Here is a 19,028-nt window from a genome sequence, read left to right on the forward strand (position 1 = left end):
CATCTATGGGGCACAGTGAACGGTGCAGAGCACCGTATATGGCACATCTATGGGGCACAGTGAACGGTGCGGAGCACCGTATATGGCACATCTATGGGGCACAGTGAACGGTGCAGAGCACCGTATATGGCACATCTATGGGGCACAGTGAACGGTGCGGAGCACCGTATAAGGCACAGCTAGGGGGCACAGTGAACGGTGCAGGGCACCGTATATGGCACATCTATGGGGCACAGTGAACGGTGCAGAGCACCGTATATGGCACAGCTATGGGGCACAGTGAACGGTGCAGGGCACCGTATATGGCACATCTATGGGGCACAATGAACGGTGCAGAGCACCGTATATGGCACAGCTATGGGGAAATATGAACGGTGCAGAGCACTGTATGGCACAGCTATGGGGAAATAATGATCTATTTTTATTTTTGAAATTCACCGGTAAATGCTGCATTTCCACCCTAGGCTTATACTCAAGTCAATAAGTTTTCCCAGTTTTTTGTGGCAAAATTAGGGGGGTCGGCTTATACTCGGGTCGGCTTATACTCGAGTATATACGGTATGTAAAAATCCTGCAACGCAATTTTCTGGATTTTATTTATTTATGTGTCTCTCACAGGTGAAGTGTACCTACGATTAAAAATAGCAGACCTCTCCATTCTTTGTAGGTGGGAAAACTTGCAAAATCGGCAGTGTATCAAATACTTATTTTCCTCCCTGTATGTACATGTCACAATCTGAAATAATCACAGAAATCGTCAAACTATTTTACTGTTTTTTTTATTAATCAGTGTAAAAGTAAAAAAAAATCAAACTCACATTTTAAATTGAAGAAAAACAGAATCTGAGACTTTCATTAGGAATACAGAATACAAATCCAAGAGCACCAGACTCTAGCCACATATTAGAATACATATAAAAATCTGGTGGTCAGACTTGACGTAAAGCTAAATTTGGATTTTCTGAGGCAGAATGTTTGATATGATGTCTATTATGTAGCATCCAAGATGTTTCCTCAGATGTACGTGGTCTAGTTTTCACTATTTTATGGGATTAGAATCTGGCATATCAAATAGGTTTTGCTACTGGCTGTCGGGACAACCCTCCCACGTGTCTTGACCAGTTTGTATCATTAGTTTTAGTAGAGATATGAACATTCTTATCATTGCTCCTGTTGACCATACATACATGACATCTCTTACTAGGATCAGGAGTCTAGACAAAGTTAGGCATCTTCCCTGGTAAGCACTCAACCAACTTTAGACCCACCTGTTAGTCTATAAGAACATGGCTTGAGTGTGGTAAAAGACTTACCATTAGATGACCTGTTGGATTTGACTTCATTACTTATCCTAAGTCAACTAATGTTAGGGTAAATTATATGCTTCCTAGTAGACCCCATGTAATCCTTAATTTTGAGAGATCTGAGGACACAAGTTGATCTGACACCAGACACTGGCAGCACGGTGGCTCAGTGGATAGCACTGCAGTCTTGTAGCGCTGGGGTCCTGGGTTCAACTCCCACCAAGGACAACATCTGCAAGGAGTTTGTATGTTCTCCCCATGTTTGCGTGGGTTTCCTCCGGGCACTCTGGTTTCCTCCCACACTCCAAAGACATACTGATAGGGATTCTAGATTGTGAGCCCCATCGGGGACAGCGATGACAATGTGTGCAAACTGTAAAGCGCTGTGGAATATGTTAGCGCTATATAAAAAATAAAAGATTATCTGAAAACTTTTTGATAGTTAGAAGGTCCAATCACCATGACCATCAACATGAACTACTCATAATAATAATAATCTTTATTTTTATATAGCGCAAACATATTCCGCAGTGCTTTACAGACATATCATCACTGTCCCCAATGGGGCTCATAATCTAAATTCCCTATCAGTATGTACTCATCATTATTTCGGTATCCACTGAACCCAGAGGAGCCAACCTAAGGCAAGGAAGGCTGGTGGTAGTTCTTCCTGGGTGTATGTGGGACCATAGAAATAACGCTGAGGCTCAACTTGGGTAGGGCTCAAGAAAACTGTCCCTCAATGTGTGCAGTGTGGCAAGACTAAATCTAAAAAAGGAAGCCTAGTGGTACATCTTCCCAGGTGAATTTAGGCTAATACGAGTATTGTTAAGGCTTAACTTGAGTAGGGTTCAAGAAAACTGTCCCACATTGTATACAGTCTGGCAAGACTTAACCCAAGGCAAGGAAGGCTGGTGGTAATTCTTGCTGGGTGTATGTGGGACCTTGCGAGTAAAAGTAAGACTGAACTTTGGCAGGGTTCAAGAAAACTGTCCCACAATCTGTCCAGTCTGGCTAGACCAAACCTAAGGCAAGGAAGGCTGGTAGTAATTCTTCCTGGCTGTATGTGGGACCATACGAGTAATGGTAAGACTCAACTTTAGTGGGGTTCAAGGAAACTCTCCCACAATCTGTTCAGTCTGGCAAGACTAAAACCTAAGGCAAGGAAGGCTGGTGGTGACTAGTGATGTTCTTGTATGCTTGGTAATGAGTTGTACCTGTAGGCTTTCCAAATTCCACATCAAGTTAGGATTACCCCTGCAAGATCAGGTTGATATATAACCATATTTTTTTAATTTGAGTCCTTATCCTATCTCCCACCACTGACCACTCAATTAACTAAATGAAAAAATATACTGTATTTCTGGACGAGATTAAAAAAGCAAAACAAAAAAGTGTTTGTGTGCAATAGTCCCACAAGTGGAATGCAATCAGTTACTGTATGTAAACTCGGCAGGGTTATAAGATAGGTGGTGGCTCAAATCTCTGCATCATCTGTTCCCAAGACAGGTCACATGAGAGGATAGCTGGCAAGGTTGGCAATGCCACAGGCATTGCTTCTATCTTTGGCCATTAAGATGTAGCCTTTATCTCCCCAGGTATCACCCCAACTGTAAAGAAAAGAAACAACATAATCAGATAGAAAAATAAACTATGGCTAGAAATTGAAATAGCTAACATTTTCTAAAACTTAAAAAGAAACATTTTTACTATAATTATTGATAAGGTTTTACAAAATTATTCAATTTTATAATATACATCATTACTTTATTTTGCCTCAGTCACTCCAAAACATTTTGCTGCATAGCTGTTTCAATGCCCAGGTCATGCTCCTTTAGATGCTGCTTTCAAATGCTGCTCAGCAGGAATCTACGGTATACTAATTTCAAACAGTATGTGTAAGGGACTTTCTTTGTCGGAGACTCTCTGTGCTCCTTCCCCTGAGAATGGGCTAGTCCCACATACAGTCTTTAGGACTATAGTTTATGGATCTCTGCTGAGCAGTAGAGTAAAGCAGCAACTAAAAGACCATGAACTGGGCATTTTAACAGCTCTGAAGCTTAATGTTCGGGAGTGAAGGAGGCAAAATAAAGTAATGATGCATATTACAAAATGTAATAAGTTTGCAAAAGCTGAACTATAATTATATAAGTAGAGATGGGTGAATCCGTCTGTACCGAACGCCTACTGTAAGGGCACGGACACCGAACACGGACTTCACAAGGAAGTCCATGTTATTGTTCGGGTTACTGAACACAGGGTGTTTGCAGTGTTGTCATGAACATGACAGCTCGACAAACACTGCTTCTGATCAGCGGTAAAATCATTACCACCAGTCAGACAGCTGTGGTTCCCACGCTGTCAACTGTGGAGGTATAAAATTTACCTCCGGTCACTCATGTCAGCTGATGGGACTGTTGCACCCATCAGCCAACGCCTGCTGCCGATAATAACAGTGAGAGCAGGAGAGGCTAATGGGAGTATTCATCAGCCGGCTCCTACGCTGTAAATAAATAATTAAAAATAAAACCCGGCATGGGTTTCCCTGAATATTTGCTAACCAGCCAGGCGAAACTCACAGCTGGGAGCTGCAACCCTCAGCTGTCAGCTTCAGCAAGGTTGGTTTCAAGAATAGAGGGGTCCCCATGCTGTATTTCTTTAAATAAATAATTTAAAAAAATGGAGTAAAGAAGCATCGTTTCTCCTTGCGGAGAGTGACATGCTAAGCATGTTGAGATGAGGAGACTTAAAGCCGCAATGCTCCTCTGGGAAATATGAAAATTGTCTCTTCAGAGAGGAAGAGGACTAGAACTCTAGGATTGCTACTTCCAATAGGTGGCACTAGAGTTCTAGTTCTCTTCCTCGCTGAAGAGACAATTTGCATATTTCCCAGAGGAGCATTGCGGCTTTAAGTCTCCTCATCTCGACATGCTTAACATATCACTCTCCGCAAGGAGAAACGATACTTTTTGGATCCCGGTCAGACACCTTTCTCTCAGCCAAACCAGATCTTCACTTTGCATTGACGAGGGGCAGTACCCCGAAACACAGTGTTTGCAAATTGAGATCTGGTTTGGCTATTATCCTAAGTCACGTGATAAGGCTCGTTAAGGGGTCAACATTGACTGTTAGGATTGCTACTTCCAATAGGTGGCACTAGAGTTTTAGTCCTCTTCCTCTCTGAAGAGACAATTTGCAAAAAATGGAGTAGAGTTAGTAATGGTGAAGCGTCTATATAGGTATAAGACACCTATCCATTACTAATCCTATAGTTATATGGTAAATAAATACACAGCCAGAATAAAGTCCTTTATTAGAAATAAAACAAAACCCAGTTTTCCATTTTTATTTAAAAATAACAAACACAGTTATACTCACCTAATGCCTATTCCACCAAAGCCCTCATTCTCCTGTAATAAAACTAAAATAAAGATACAACAATATCCCTCACTTCTCAGTTGTTCTGTCCCAAGCTGTAATCCATGCCTGGGTGAGAAATAATTTTCAACCTGGACAGTGCCAAGATGCGACTGCCCAAGCTGAGAACTACTGAGAAATGAGCTGATGCGAGTGAAGCATTAGTGACCGGCAGTGACGTCATCGAGGTTACCTCCAGTCACACGGCGTGGGACAGAACAACGATGAGGGATACTGTTGTTTTTTATTTTTGTTTTATTACAGGAAACAAGGGATTCAGTGGAATTAGGCGTTTTTAAATAAAAATAGAAAAGTGTGGTTTGTTTTATTTCAAATAAAATACTTTATTCTGGCTGTGTCTTTATTTACCAAATAACTATAGGATTATTAATGGATAGGTGTCTTACAGACGCCTCTCCATTACTGAGCTGTGAGCTTGATGTCACCTGACAATACAAAAGTGACATCAACCCACAAATATGAACCCCACTTGCCACCGCTACAGGGCAAGTGGTAAGATCTGGGCAAAGCGCCAGAATTACCGCATCTAATAGATGTGCCTTTTCTGGGTGGCTGTGGGCTGCTATTTTTTGGCTGGGGGGCAATATCCATTTCCCCTTATCAGCCTGAGAATACCAGCCCCCAGCTGTCTGCTTCGACAAGGCTGGTTGTCAAAATGGGGGGGACCCCACGCTGTTTTTTTTAACTATTTATTTAAATAATTAAAAAAATCGGATTGGGGACCCCTCTGTTCTTCATAATCAGCCTTGCTGAAGCTGACCACTGAGGGTTGCAGCACCCAGCTGTGAGTTTTGCCTGGCTGGTTATCAAAAATACAGGGGAACCCAAGCAGGGTCTTTTTTAATTATTTATTTACAACGCAGGAGTGACTGATGAATACTCCACTCAGCCACTCCTACTCTTGCTATTATGAGTGGCAACAGGCATCGGCTGATGGGAGCACTAATCGGTGGTAAACTTTATACCTCCAATTACATCTGCACGCTCATGTCTTTGATGATTTTACCACTGACAAGAAGTGGTATTTGCCATGCTGTTATGCAGATGACAGCGTGGCAAGTATTGGATGTTCGAGGGCCCCATTCAAATGAATGGGGTCTGAGGTTTGGGTCTGGGTACTGTTCTGGTACCTGAACCTGAACTTTTTGTAACTGTTCGGCCAAACTTGCCGGACCCGAAAATCCAGGTGTCTGCATCTCTAGAAGATAGTAAACTATATTACAACATTTAGTTTTCTAAAATAATCAACATTTTCTGAATAGGCGAGAGCTAAAACATAAAATTCTGCTGTACTGCAGCCACCACTAGAGGGAGCTTAGACCCTTACTGCTTATGACCAAATATCTTGAACTAAACTCCCCCTGTCCGGTGCAGGTAGTTATCATGTTCTGTTTTAAAGGGAATCTGTCACCTGATTTTGGGCCTCTAAACTGCGGCCCTGCCAAGAGGGGCTTATCTACAGCATTCTGTAATACTGTAGATAACCCCTCCGATGTAACCTGAAAGATAAGAAAAACAAGTTAGATTATACTCACCGAGGGGTGGTCCGGTCCGATGGGCGTCGCGGTCCGGCGCCTCTCATCTTCATACGATGACATCCTCTTCTTTGCTTCCTGTCGCGGCTCCTGCGCAGGCGTAATTCTCTGTCCTGTTGAGGGCAGAGCAAAGTACAGCAGAGCGCAGGCGCCGGGAAAGGTCAAAGAGACCCGGCGCCTGCGCACTGAAGTACTTTACGCTCCCCTCAACAGCACAAATCAGTACACCTGCGCAGGAGCCGTGACAGGAAGCAAAGAAAAGGATGTCATCGTGTGAAGATGGGAGGCGCCGGACCGCGACGCCCATCGGACCGGACGCAGCGGGACCGCCCCTGGGTGAGTATAATATAACCTGTTTTTTAATCTTTCAGGTTACATTGGGGGCTTATCTACAGCATTACAGAATGCTGTAGATAAACCTCTGATGGTGGTGGCGGCAGTTTATAGGCCCAAAATTAGGTGACAGATTCCCATTAAATCTATATCAATGCAAAGAATTTGAAGCCATGTGTCTGAAAAATAGTGCTCTAATAATTCCTAGAAACTTATATTAAGAAAAGAAACAGAAGCTGAATTGAGAAAACAAAATATTGTTGAAATGGTGGCATTTCAGCCCCTTTAAGGCTAAATGCCCCCAGTATGCTGTACCTGTTCTTTACTATCCAATATTTGTCTTTTTTCTGCACTCCATATCCAACAATGAGCACAGCATGGTTTATGTTTTCTGCATCACAATTCTCATCATAGTATACACCTGGGTGTAAGAAGAAGAGAAAAAGAAGTTTTATGAGTCTGAAAATAAAGGTGACTCAAAAGATACAGTTTTTTACTTAATGATAGTTAATTTACATATTTTTTTCCCAGTAAGCAATTCTCTAAAGAATCCCTGTTAGCTGGATCAATCTCTACATTGGTGCTTTTCAAAATGAGTCTTACCTTTACTGTAAAATTGGAAGGTAGATAGAGTGGCATCGATGCCTACTGACACAGGCCCGACGGTGCCCACCGCCTTCTTCAGCGCCTTCTCGCTTCCTTCTTGCACTTCCTTGTAAGACTTGCACTTGGCGGCTTTGCCAGCTGTAGTGTAGTTACAGGGCTGATCCTATGATACAAAAATGGAGACGAAAAATTTGACATCCTTATCGTGAGATTCACCAATGCCAACATCTTGATTGGTAAAAATTGGGATGTCCCACTTTATGAACTCTCACTTTTAGGTGGACATTGGATAAAACCTGCCCCTTTTTGCCAAGATTTAGGGGCATACCCACTGTTGGTGCAGGGTTGCATTCATACGTGTGTCCTAGAGCTTAGGGGGGCACTACAGGCCTCTTTTTCCCCATATGAGAAGACCCATTGAAGGTCCTGTTGGAGATTTTTGAGCTCATGAGCTTCAAGTCAAACTCCTGCAAAAATACAGGACGATCCCAGCAAATTCAGGACTATTGCCTACTACTAGTGATGAGCGAATATACTCGTTGCTCGGGTTTTCCCGAGCACACTTGGGTGGTCTCCGAGTATTTGTGACTGCTCAGAGATTTAGTTTTCCTTGCCGCAGCTGCACGATTTGCGGCTAGTAGACAGCTTGATTACATGTGGGGATTTCCTAGCAACCAGGCAACCCCCACATGTACTTAGCCTGGCTTGTAGCTGTAAATCATGCAGCTGAGGCAAGAAAGACTAAATCTCCAAGCAGTCACAAATACTCGGAGACCACCCGAGCGTGATCGAGAAAACCCGAGCAACGAGTATACTCGCTCATCACTACCTACTACACAACACGGTGCTTATGTCATGGCTTTTTAGTGCTCAGCCAGCCCATGGACCAGGTTTCTAATTCTGGTCTACTGGGGGCCAGTTTGGCCAATGCAGAATGACTGCAGGTGGTTGATGCAAATATAACCCTTGGTCGGTATCGTCCCTAAGGGTACCGTCACACTATACGATTTACCAACGATCACGACCAGCGATACGACCTGGCCGTGATCATTGGTAAGTCGTAGTGTGGTCGTTGGAGAGCTGTCACACAGACAGCTCTCCAGCGACCAACGATGCCGAGGTCCCCGGGTAACCAGGGTAAACATCGGGTTACTAAGCGCAGGACCGCGCTTAGTAACCCGATGTTTACCCTGGTTACCAGCGTAAAAAAAAACAAACAGTACATACTTACTTTCCGGTGTCTGTCCCTTGCCGTCTGCTTCCCGCACTCACTGACTGCCGGCCGTAAAGTGAAAGCACAGCACAGCGGTGACGTCACCGCTGTGCTCTGCTTTCACTTTACGGCCGGCAGTCAGTGAGTGCGGGAAGCAGACGGCAAGGGACCTGACGGACACGGGAATGTAAGTATGTACTGTTTTGTTTTTTTTACATTTACGCTGGTAACCAGGGTAAACATCGGGTTACTAAGCGCGGCCCTGCGCTTAGTAACCCGATGTTTACCCTGGTTACAAGCGAACGCATCGCTGGATCGGTGTCACACACACCGATCCAGCGATGACAGCGGGAGATCCAGAGACGAAAGAAGGTTCCAAACGATCTGCTACGACGTACGATTCTCAGCAGGATCCCTGATCGCTGCTGCGTGTCAGACACAGCGATATCGTATGGATATCGCTGGAACGTCACGAATCGTACCGTCGTAGCGACAAAAGTGCCACTGTGTGACGGTACCCTTACACTAACATGGATAAGACTTTTCAAAATGGTGCCGAATCCTCACTGTGAGTGTGATAGCAATGATTTAACCATGGGACCTCCTGGAGTGGAGTGCATGACTTGTTGAGGCACAGAGTTGAGACGTAGAAAAATGAGTTTTCTTGCCAGGAGAAGGCAGACACTTCATGGTCCTCACCACATGGTCCTCCTTTTGGGTACGGAAGGATGTTTGCATGCCTGCAGTGTAGGACAGTATGAAGAAGCATGCTGCAGTCCCCAGCATGGACTAGTCCCATATAAAGAATTACTTACTAGAGTCAAGGTCCAACAACTAGAAGATGGGCAGTGGTGGCTTCGAAGAGGAGAGTTAGGGTATGTGCCCACGACGCGGATTAGTGTGCGGATTTTTCCACGCAGATTCTGACAAATCCGCAGGTAAAATGCACTGCGTTTTACCTGCGGATTAACGTGGATTTACCACGGTTTTTATGCGGATTTCACATGCGTTTTCACACCTGCAGATTCCAATTATGGCACAGGTGTAAAACGCTGCAGAATCCGAACAAAGAATTGACATGCTGTGGAAAATAAACCACAAAGTTTCCGAGCGGTATTTTCCGCAGCATGTGCACTGCGGATTTAGTTTTCCATAGGTTTACATGGTACTGTACAACGCATGGAAAACCGCTGTATATCTGCAGTGTCAAATCGGCTGTGGATCCGCAGCCAAATCCGCAACGTGTGCACATACCCTTAGATAGGCAGCCTAATGCTGTTAGTAGACAAAAAAGAGACAGAGGACCACCTTTGTGCAGGTAGCTGAGGGCCCAGTGTGACTGTCGGGAATAAGAAGGCCTCAGTTGAGTGAGATCTTAAAACAAGTAATGATTGTGAGCGTAGACCTCAGAGATCCAGAAAGAGAGCAGTACGAAAGAGAGCTGCACAAAAAAGAGCAGTATGAAAGAGAGCAGTATGAAAGAGAACAGTATCAAAGAGAGCAGTATGAAAGAGACCTGCACAAAAGAGACCTGTATGAAAGAGAGAAGTAGAGAAGAGAACAGTACGAAAGAGAGCAGTACGAAAGAGACCTGCACGAAAGAGAGCAGCATGAAAGGGAACAGTATGAAAGAGAGCAGTATGAAAGAGCAGTGTGAAAGAGACCTGCACAAAAGAGACCTGTACGAAAGAGAGCAGTACAGAAGAGAGCAGTACGAAAGAGAGCTGTATGAAAGAGACCTGCACGAAAGAGAGCAGTATGAAAGAGAGCAGTATGAAAGGGAGCAGTATGAAAGGGAACAGTATGAAAGGGAACAGTATGAAAGAGAGCAGTATGAAAGAGAGCAGTACGAAAGAGACCTGTATGAAAAGACCTGCACAAAGGAGAGCAGTAGAGAGTACAGTAGAGAGCAGTACGAAAGAGCTGCACGAAAGAGAGCTGTACGAAAGAGTACATGTGATGGCACTAGAACAGAGATGCCGAAGACATTGTCACGTAATACATCTCCATCTTGGAATACGTGTAAATACATTGTTTTTACAGAGGTTGTCTACTTCTGGGCAACAAAAGATATTATAAACCTCCCCTAAAAAGCATAAATACAAAGGAAGTGAAAATGCTGATGAGCAGGGGGATGTGAAAATAAGTCAGGCTGAACAGAAAACAAAACTTATAGGGTTTGTAACTGATGATAAAGATATGGCTGTTCTCTTTAAAAAAAAACAGTGCCACTTCTGTCCATAGGTTCTGTGTGGTGTTGCAGTATTGCTTCAATTTATGTGCATAGTGACTCTCCCAGCATAATAGTGGGTGCAGCTCTGCTCAGCTGTTCTTCACTCTGGTAATTGTGGGTGTGGTCGCCACTGATTCTGCTGTCTGCTCCTGAGCTCCAGAGAACCACCAGCTCTCCACCCGGGGACCTGCTCTCTCTCCTACCCAGGGAGGGAGTGGGTTTCCTGGGATGAGTGAAGGAGCCAAGTCCCAGGCTTCTGTTTCCTGGAACAGGTCGGCAGAGACCAGAAGAAATCAGCAACCGGCCTGCACATCAGAAGACTCAGGGGTGAGACGCTCCACCAGGAGTCACAGCAATGTGGCTCCTACTCCCCACCAGGTCTGCAGAGACCCAGAGAAGCTTCCAACATGGAGGAGAAGCCTGCTAGCATGCAAGATGGCAGTCCTACTGGAGGAAATCTGAGTGCTCACGGAGGTGAGGCTGACTTCACTCACTGAGGAAGGTTGGGGGCTGCAGAGACCCCGGGAGTCTGTGTCCACATATACCTCCCAGGTCATGAGCCACCTCCGTATGAAGAGGCAAGTAAGACCCTGAGGAGGCTCCGGGAGGAGCTGCGCTGTGCACAAACGCTAAAGCTGCAGGTGCTTCCAAACCCAGGAAGACACAATTCCAGGCACAGGTAAAGAGACTTAATCTTGAAATCAATGAGTTAGAAGTAAGAAAAGTGTTTATTAGAGAGAAAAGTGGACCAATTTAAGAAAAGCTGTTGAATGAAGATAGATTCAGATAAATGGCTGATAACAGAGAGCAAAAGCAGAAGGGGCTGCAGCCCAAGAGCCAGGTGGATGATGATGATGAGGATGATGACCAGCAGAAAGCCCCACCACAGCGGCTAGGGAGCGGCGCTAATGGTGGAGATAAAGCTCCTGGAGTCCCCAGTGTGCCTTCAGAACTTCCATCTTGATGATGATTTACCAGAGGAGGCACCTGGAGGCCAAAATAAAAAGGCAAAGAAGACTACCAAGCCAAAGCTGCAGGAAGCAGTAAGCTATGTGTATGATCCCCTCCCTGTACCTCCTGAGTCAGAGGCAGGGTGAGCTCGTTGTATAAGCCCCAATGCCCAGCCCAGCCTGAGTTCTGCGGTGGATCCGGTGCAAAGGCGCGGAGAGATTACAGAGCATGGTAGTGAGGCGCAGTTCTCCTTAGCAGGAACTTAGCAGGAGGTGCATCAGCTGAGAGGATGGACAGTGAGCGGCCTGGTGTCAGGGGCAGCTCCAATAGCCTCGGCGCCCCTAAATGCTGTTGCTGCTGATCACTTGGTTGAGAAGCAGTGGCAGTGTGAGGGGGTTGCCAGGGCTGGGAGTTCCGGTCCTCCCAAAGTCCTATTTTGTGTTGGCACCACTGGTCAGCAAGATCCCGATACTAAGGATCAGCGGTGCCTCAAAGCAGCTAAGGATCAACGGCGCCTGGTAGCAACCATGAAGCAGCGGAAATTACCAACTGATGATGCTGAGAGCACACGTAAGACCAGGGGTGAAGTCGCCTCCAGTTCTGTGGAGGAGACGGAGCCCCTTTGTGCCTGATGATGCAGAGGTCAAAATGTCAGCCCCTGTTGTCACTGGTCCAGCAGGAGTGATTGTGCTGTTGGGTGTGAATGAGGAAAATTCTTTGTCTAGTGATGTGGTTGCTGGTTTGGTGGAGGCTGAGGGGGTTATGGTGGTGGGTAATAGTGATAATGTTGGTGTTGATGTGGTCATTGGTCCGGTTGCCCCCCCAGTAGTGACAGCACCCATCCGTAGTTATGCCGCTGTCACCTCCGGGGAAAATAAGGAGTCCTCCTCGCCTGTGGGCTCTGGGGATGGCATGTTGCAGCGGCATCTCCTGGAGGCTGTAAAGAAGGGGGAGAGATCGCTAATGGTAGAGGGTCGAGAGGTTGATCTATCCTTCTGGATAGAGAGGCATGGCCTCAGGGCCTTCCAAGACCAAAAGGGGGGGGATACAGTGTGGTACCTTCCAACAGTCGGGCCAGGTTTTGTGTGTAGGAATGTGGTCTGTCTTCGGTGGAGGGGCAATGATGCACGTCCTCCAAGGTCTAAGGTTGTGGAGCTCCTGCTGACAATGGGCTTCAAGGTGATTGAGATCTATGCCTTGATACATCCCTATTCCATACCTGAGTTTGATGTCAGCTTTGTTCGGCCTGAGGGGCTTGAGCACTTCTGGTTGAACCATGAGTTGGCAAAAAATGAGCCCGGCTGGCGAGACTTTGCCATTCAGGCGGTGTCTCGCGAAAACCAAGTCAGGAAAGTGACCATGATGACCTTTAACGAGTCGCTTTCATGCTATGACATCATGATGTGGCTTGGCCGGTATGGAGAGGTGCTGGAAATGCCAAAGAAAAATTGTGAGGAGTTTGGTATCTTGTCAGAGGCCTGGACGCTTATGGTAAAACTTACGCGTTCAGATGGTACGGTTTCACACACACCATCGTCTGCCTTCCTGGGTAGGGATCGTATCCTGGTCTTCAACCGGGGCAACCGGAGCTCTGTCGCAACTGCGGCGACCCCACACACTTCGAAAAAAAAAAAAAAAAAGAGAAAAAGGAGCCACTATATATATATGCACACCACGGACATATGAAACAACAATAACTCATATAAAGTAACAAGAATTTTATTGGCAAACCACACAAAGAAAATTTAAAACATAATTAAAAACAATGCATATAAACAACTTGGTCCCTCCGTTATTATAAACATATAGTGTTATAGTATACAATCATATGCCTGCAAAACAATGTAAAGGGAAAACCTATCCCCTGGCTCATGAGGTCAAAATGGGGACATACCCAAAACCTGGACACAAATACTGACTGCCCTGAGCCACCAAACTGATGGAAAAGTGCATGCAAAAGAGCGGAAAACAGTAGCTAACTGCACAATAACATAGTGACCTACAAGCGATCACTCATAACGGACGCATGGGGGAAAAACCCCAAACAAGAAACAGGTAGTAAGACAGTGCCCAGTACGATTAGCGGGTTAAATAACTCATAATAGAGCCAAGAGGTGCAGTATTACCCAGAGGAGTAACAGAGGACAAAATCCCCATGTGCAGGCACACCGGAACCAAGGCAACGCGACCCCACGCGTATCGCCCTCTGAATAGGGCTTCGTCAGGGGAGGATGTGGTGTGGATACCAAGTCCTGTTAATATAGTAACTAATGATACAGACCTGATGAAGATCAGGTGAGCAGGAGCATGGAGTGGACGGCAGTAAGCTGTGTTCACCATTGCACATGCGGCATATAGAACAGACGTACCTCCCTGCAGAGCAGAGAGAGAGCCTGGCAATAACCGTGCGCAGGCGCAGTGTGGCAAGAGGCGCCAATGAGCATGGAGCGGGCAATAGTAAAATGCAGTACTTGTTGTGCCTGAGGGCATAAAGTCAAAGAGAAATGACAAGCTACCGTCATTTGAAGGAGCACAGAAAGACTCAGGATGTGGGCAAGCTTGTGCAGCCTAATCAGGGGTGCATATACAGAATATCAACCCAAAGGGAAAAAAAAAAAAAAAAAATACACACATAGGGCAAAAGAAGTCAAATGACATGAAAAATGTCTAAATCATAAGGGCAAACCCCCCCACTGATGAAAATATATGGGGGGAAAAGGCAAGATAGTGTGAATAGGAAACCGGGAAAAAGGGACAAATTGTCAATCCCTAACCCATGTATACACCAACACATAAAGCCAGATTTATCATTCATAAACATACAAGCCACATTCAGCCCCCGGGGGTATTAAACACATACCGCATGTATAATTCACATATACGCATCATAAAATATTTTTTTAATAGAGACCCAAATGCGTGCATATATCAAAATAGTTTTATTAAACAGCACAACATCCGGAATATATAACAATCAGGTTTTACTTAATAAAATATTATATAATATATATTTGCACATGACCCGTAATACGGCCTATAAATATGCTTTTCCTTCTTTCCTTCCTCCTTTTTCCTCCTCCTTCTACTATTTCTTCTTTGCACATCCCCTTTTAGAACCTACAAGGTCAAACAGTAGTCAAATAGACGCCCATTGATGAAAACATTCCCAAAATGGGAAGAGATGAATCCCGTGTCCGAGTCCTGCCCCAAAGTAGCATTGTTGAAAGAAAAATATATGCCAAGAAACGTACAAGCAAAATGGTTTAGAGTAGGGCACCCACTACACCAACTAACCATGATCATCAAGCAAGAGAGAAAAACCCCATGAGCCAGGTGTGGAGGCAGTAATGCGCGATATGCAAGAATAGAACAATACGACAGTAATCTGTCCGGTCAGGAGCACCTGAATATCCACCACATATAGGAATAAAACAAATATACAGAATACACCATATACGGGCAGGGCCAGCACATCGGTATGTACAAACCACCATAATACCAAAGCCATACAGAGAATGAATACAAATCATGTATATTCATCGTCCAAGTGGTAATGGAAATGAAGAGTGTAACCATGCACCCAGGTGTGCTGAAGAGTTGGTGGAAGGCAACCAATGCGTAATTTTCTCAAAAAGTTTTAATCCCAGATCAACATCGGCATATTCCTCCATAATAGATTCCAAGTAGATTCACCCAGGTAGGTCCTATATAGCACCTAGAGAATGGGAAGAAGAGAGAACACAGGCAATTAGCCCAGAAAACCTGTAAACAACAACTCCTCATTGAGACCCGCTGGGGCCACCGACCCCAGATCAAAGATCCATCGGGCCTCGGATCTGAGGAGACGGGGCTTAATAGGACCACCCCTGTTGGAACAGTTGATCCTTTCCAGCCCCACCACTTGTGTATGGGACACACGACCTGAGTGATGGGCCAAAAAATGGGCCGCCACAGGAGTGAGGGTCCTGCCTTTGGCCAGATCAGCTGCGGCCAAGCTGATCGTGGAGAAGTGCTTCTGCACCCTGCGTTGCAACTCCTGCGAAGTCTGACCCACATATACCAGCCGGCAGGGGCAGACTAACGCATAAATAACACAGGTGGTCTTACAGTTTATGTAGGACCGTAATCTGTGCCGACTCCCATCCCGGGGGTTGCTAAAAAAAAAATCCCTCGTCGCCCCTACATGGGCACAGACATTACAACTCCCACATGCAAAGGAGCCATTGAGCCTAATCCCCTGGTTTGTCCTGATGGACTGTCTCACGTAATGACTTCTGGTTAGGAGAGCCCTAAAATTTGGGGCCCTTCTGGCAGTAAGCAAAGGACGCTCCCCCACTATTTTGGACGTGCTCAGGTCAGTAGTTAGAATCCCCCAGTGTCTCCGTAGAATGGCACCCAGACTATCCCAACTGTTATTAAAGGCCGTAATAAATCTGGGCTTGTTATCACATACCCTAGTCCTTGGTTCCAGAAGAGAGTCCTGCGTATGGGCACTGGCCCGCTGGTATGCCCTGGAGATGCTTCCACGGGGATAATGCCGATTCTTGAAACGAGTCGTGAGCTCCCTTGCTTCCCTTTGGAAATCCGAGTCGTCCGTACAATTCCTTCTGACCCGCAGGAATTGGCCCGTTGGGACCCCCATCCTGGTGTGTACTGGGTGGAAGCTCCTATAATCAAGCAGGCTATTTGTAGCTGTAGGCTTCCGGAATAGTTTTGTAACAATTGATCCATTCTCCAGGATGACTTGCAGGTCCAAAAACGTCACTGTCGATGATGACATGGAGTGCGTAAGAAAGATGTTGTGGGTGTTGGTATTCAGGAAGTCAATAAATTGACAACACTCCTCCGTAGACCCTGTCCAAACGAAAAACAAGTCATCAATATATCGTGACCAGTGACATACATTACTCCTGAAGGCCAACGATGTAAAAACCTGCGTGGCCTCCCACCAACCTAAAAACAGGTTAGCCAGGGCCGGGGCACATCTCGCCCCCATGGCCACCCCGGATACCTGTAGATAGTAAACTCTATCAAATAGAAAAAAGTTGTGCCTAAGGATGAAGTCCAAGAGGTCTACAACTAGGGAGTCATGCATTCTGTCTGAATGGCCCAATTGATCCAGAAAATATAAGACTGCCGTAATCCCATCTTGATGACTAATATTTGAGTAAAGTGACTCTACGTCACACGTCACTAGAAGGGCCCCTGAAGGCAATGAGAGGCCCCGGCAGATCTTGATAAAGTGGGCTGAATCCTTGACAAATGAAGGCAAGGTTTTAACCAGGGGTTGTAGAAAAAAGTTCACATAGACACATGCCTTCTCGCAAAGGCTACCAATACTGGCCACAATGGGCCTACCTGGGGGCTTGAGGAGGCATTTATGCACTTTTGGTAACATGTAAAAAGTGGCCGTGACCGGGCACTCGACCCACAGAAACTTAAATTCATGATGGTCAATAATGCCCAGATCTCTAGCCTTCTCCAGGAGTTGTCTATATCTAACCGAAAATACCTGAGTGGGGTCAGAGGGCAACTTTTTGTAGAACCTGGTATCTTCCAATTGGCGTGATGCTTCTTCCAGATAGAGGGCATGCGGCCATAAGACCGGATTACTAAAGAGATTTGGATACTAAACTATCAAAATTTGATGAGATCAAGGAAGTGCAACCCTTTAAAATTAGACTGAAGGAGAATTTGGATAAATATGATAGGGATATCATGAATAAGAAAAAGTCTAAATTTCTTAGAGATAGAACTGATTTTGAGTCCTCTAGGGCCTTCAAATGGAAGCATCAAGGTAACCAGAGGCAGGTCCCGCCTGTTCAAAAAATGAGGAACATGACACAAGAGACCCCCAGGGGCATGGGCTATACCTCTGGAAGTGATTTTTTTATCTTCAGCAGAGAGCCTCCTTGATAAGAAACGTCTTGTTTTGACGCAACCCAGAAAAAAATAAGACTTTTTCTTATTCATGATATCCCTATCATATTTATCCAAATTCTCCTTCAGTCTAATTTTAAAGGGTTGCACTTCCTTGATCTCATCAAATTTTGATAGTTTAGTATCCAAATCTCTTTAGTAATCCGGTCTTATGGCCGCATGCCCTCTATCTGGAAGAAGCATCACGCCAATTGGAAGATACCAGGTTCTACAAAAAGTTGCCCTCTGACCCCACTCAGGTATTTTCGGTTAGATATAGACAACTCCTGGAGAAGGCTAGAGATCTGGGCATTATTGACCATCATGAATTTAAGTTTCTGTGGGTCGAGTGCCTGGTCACGGCCACTTTTTACATGTTACCAAAAGTGCATAAATGCCTCCTCAAGCCCCCAGGTAGGCCCATTGTGGCCAGTATTGGTAGCCTTTGCGAGAAGGCATGTGTCTATGTGGACTTTTTTCTACAACCCCTGGTTAAAACCTTGCCTTCATTTGTCAAGGATTCAGCCCACTTTATTAAGATCTGCCGGGGCCTCTCATTGCCTTCAGGGGCCCTTCTAGTGACGTGTGACGTAGAGTCACTTTACTCAAATATTAGTCATCAAGATGGGATTACGGCAGTCTTATATTTTCTGGATCAATTGGGCCATTCAGACAGAATGCATGACTCCCTAGTTGTAGACCTCTTGGACTTCATCCTTAGGCACAACTTTTTTCTATTTGATAGAGTTTACTATCTACAGGTATCCGGGGTGGCCATGGGGGCGAGATGTGCCCCGGCCCTGGCTAACCTGTTTTTAGGTTGGTGGGAGGCCACGCAGGTTTTTACATCGTTGGCCTTCAGGAGTAATGTATGTCACTGGTCACGATATATTGATGACTTGTTTTTTGTTTGGACAGGGTCTACGGAGGAGTGTTGTCAATTTATTGACTTCCTGAATACCAACACCCACAACATCTTTCTTACGCACTCCATGTCATCATCGACAGTGACGTTTTTGGACCTGCAAGTCATCCTGGAGAATGGATCAATTGTTACAAAACTATTCCGGAAGCCTACAGCTACAAATAGCCTGCTTGATTATAGGAGCTTCCACCCAGTACACACCAGGATGGGGGTCCCAACGGGCCAATTCCTGCGGGTCAGAAGGAATTGTACGGACGACTCGGATTTCCAAAGGGAAGCAAGGGAGCTCACGACTCGTTTCAAGAATCGGCATTATCCCCGTGGAAGCATCTCCAGGGCATACCAGCGGGCCAGTGCCCATACGCAGGACTCTCTTCTGGAACCAAGGACTAGGGTATGTGATAACAAGCCCAGATTTATTACGGCCTTTAATAACAGTTGGGATAGTCTGGGTGCCATTCTACGGAGACACTGGGGGATTCTAACTACTGACCTGAGCACGTCCAAAATAGTGGGGGAGCGTCCTTTGCTTACTGCCAGAAGGGCCCCAAATTTTAGGGATCTCCTAACC

At 45.5% G+C, this 19,028-nt stretch overlaps 1 protein-coding gene across 2 annotated transcripts in view; it reads right to left on the reverse strand.

Moving 5' to 3' along the window:
* Positions 1 to 763: 763 nt before the first annotated feature.
* CTSK (cathepsin K) overlaps positions 764 to 19,028 on the reverse strand; it is a 74,056-nt gene continuing 55,791 nt past the window's right edge. For both annotated transcript variants that reach the window (XM_069727178.1, XM_069727169.1), the window contains exons 6-8: positions 7,214 to 7,379; positions 6,926 to 7,031; positions 764 to 2,914 (exon numbers count right to left, since the gene is read on the reverse strand). In XM_069727178.1, the coding sequence (XP_069583279.1) occupies positions 2,815 to 2,914; positions 6,926 to 7,031; positions 7,214 to 7,379 (372 nt within the window). In that variant the 3' untranslated portion in view covers positions 764 to 2,814. The remainder of the gene's footprint in view (positions 2,915 to 6,925; positions 7,032 to 7,213; positions 7,380 to 19,028) is intronic.

Source organism: Ranitomeya imitator, chromosome 1 (genome assembly GCF_032444005.1).
Source record: "Ranitomeya imitator isolate aRanImi1 chromosome 1, aRanImi1.pri, whole genome shotgun sequence".
NCBI lineage: Eukaryota > Metazoa > Chordata > Amphibia > Anura > Dendrobatidae > Ranitomeya > Ranitomeya imitator.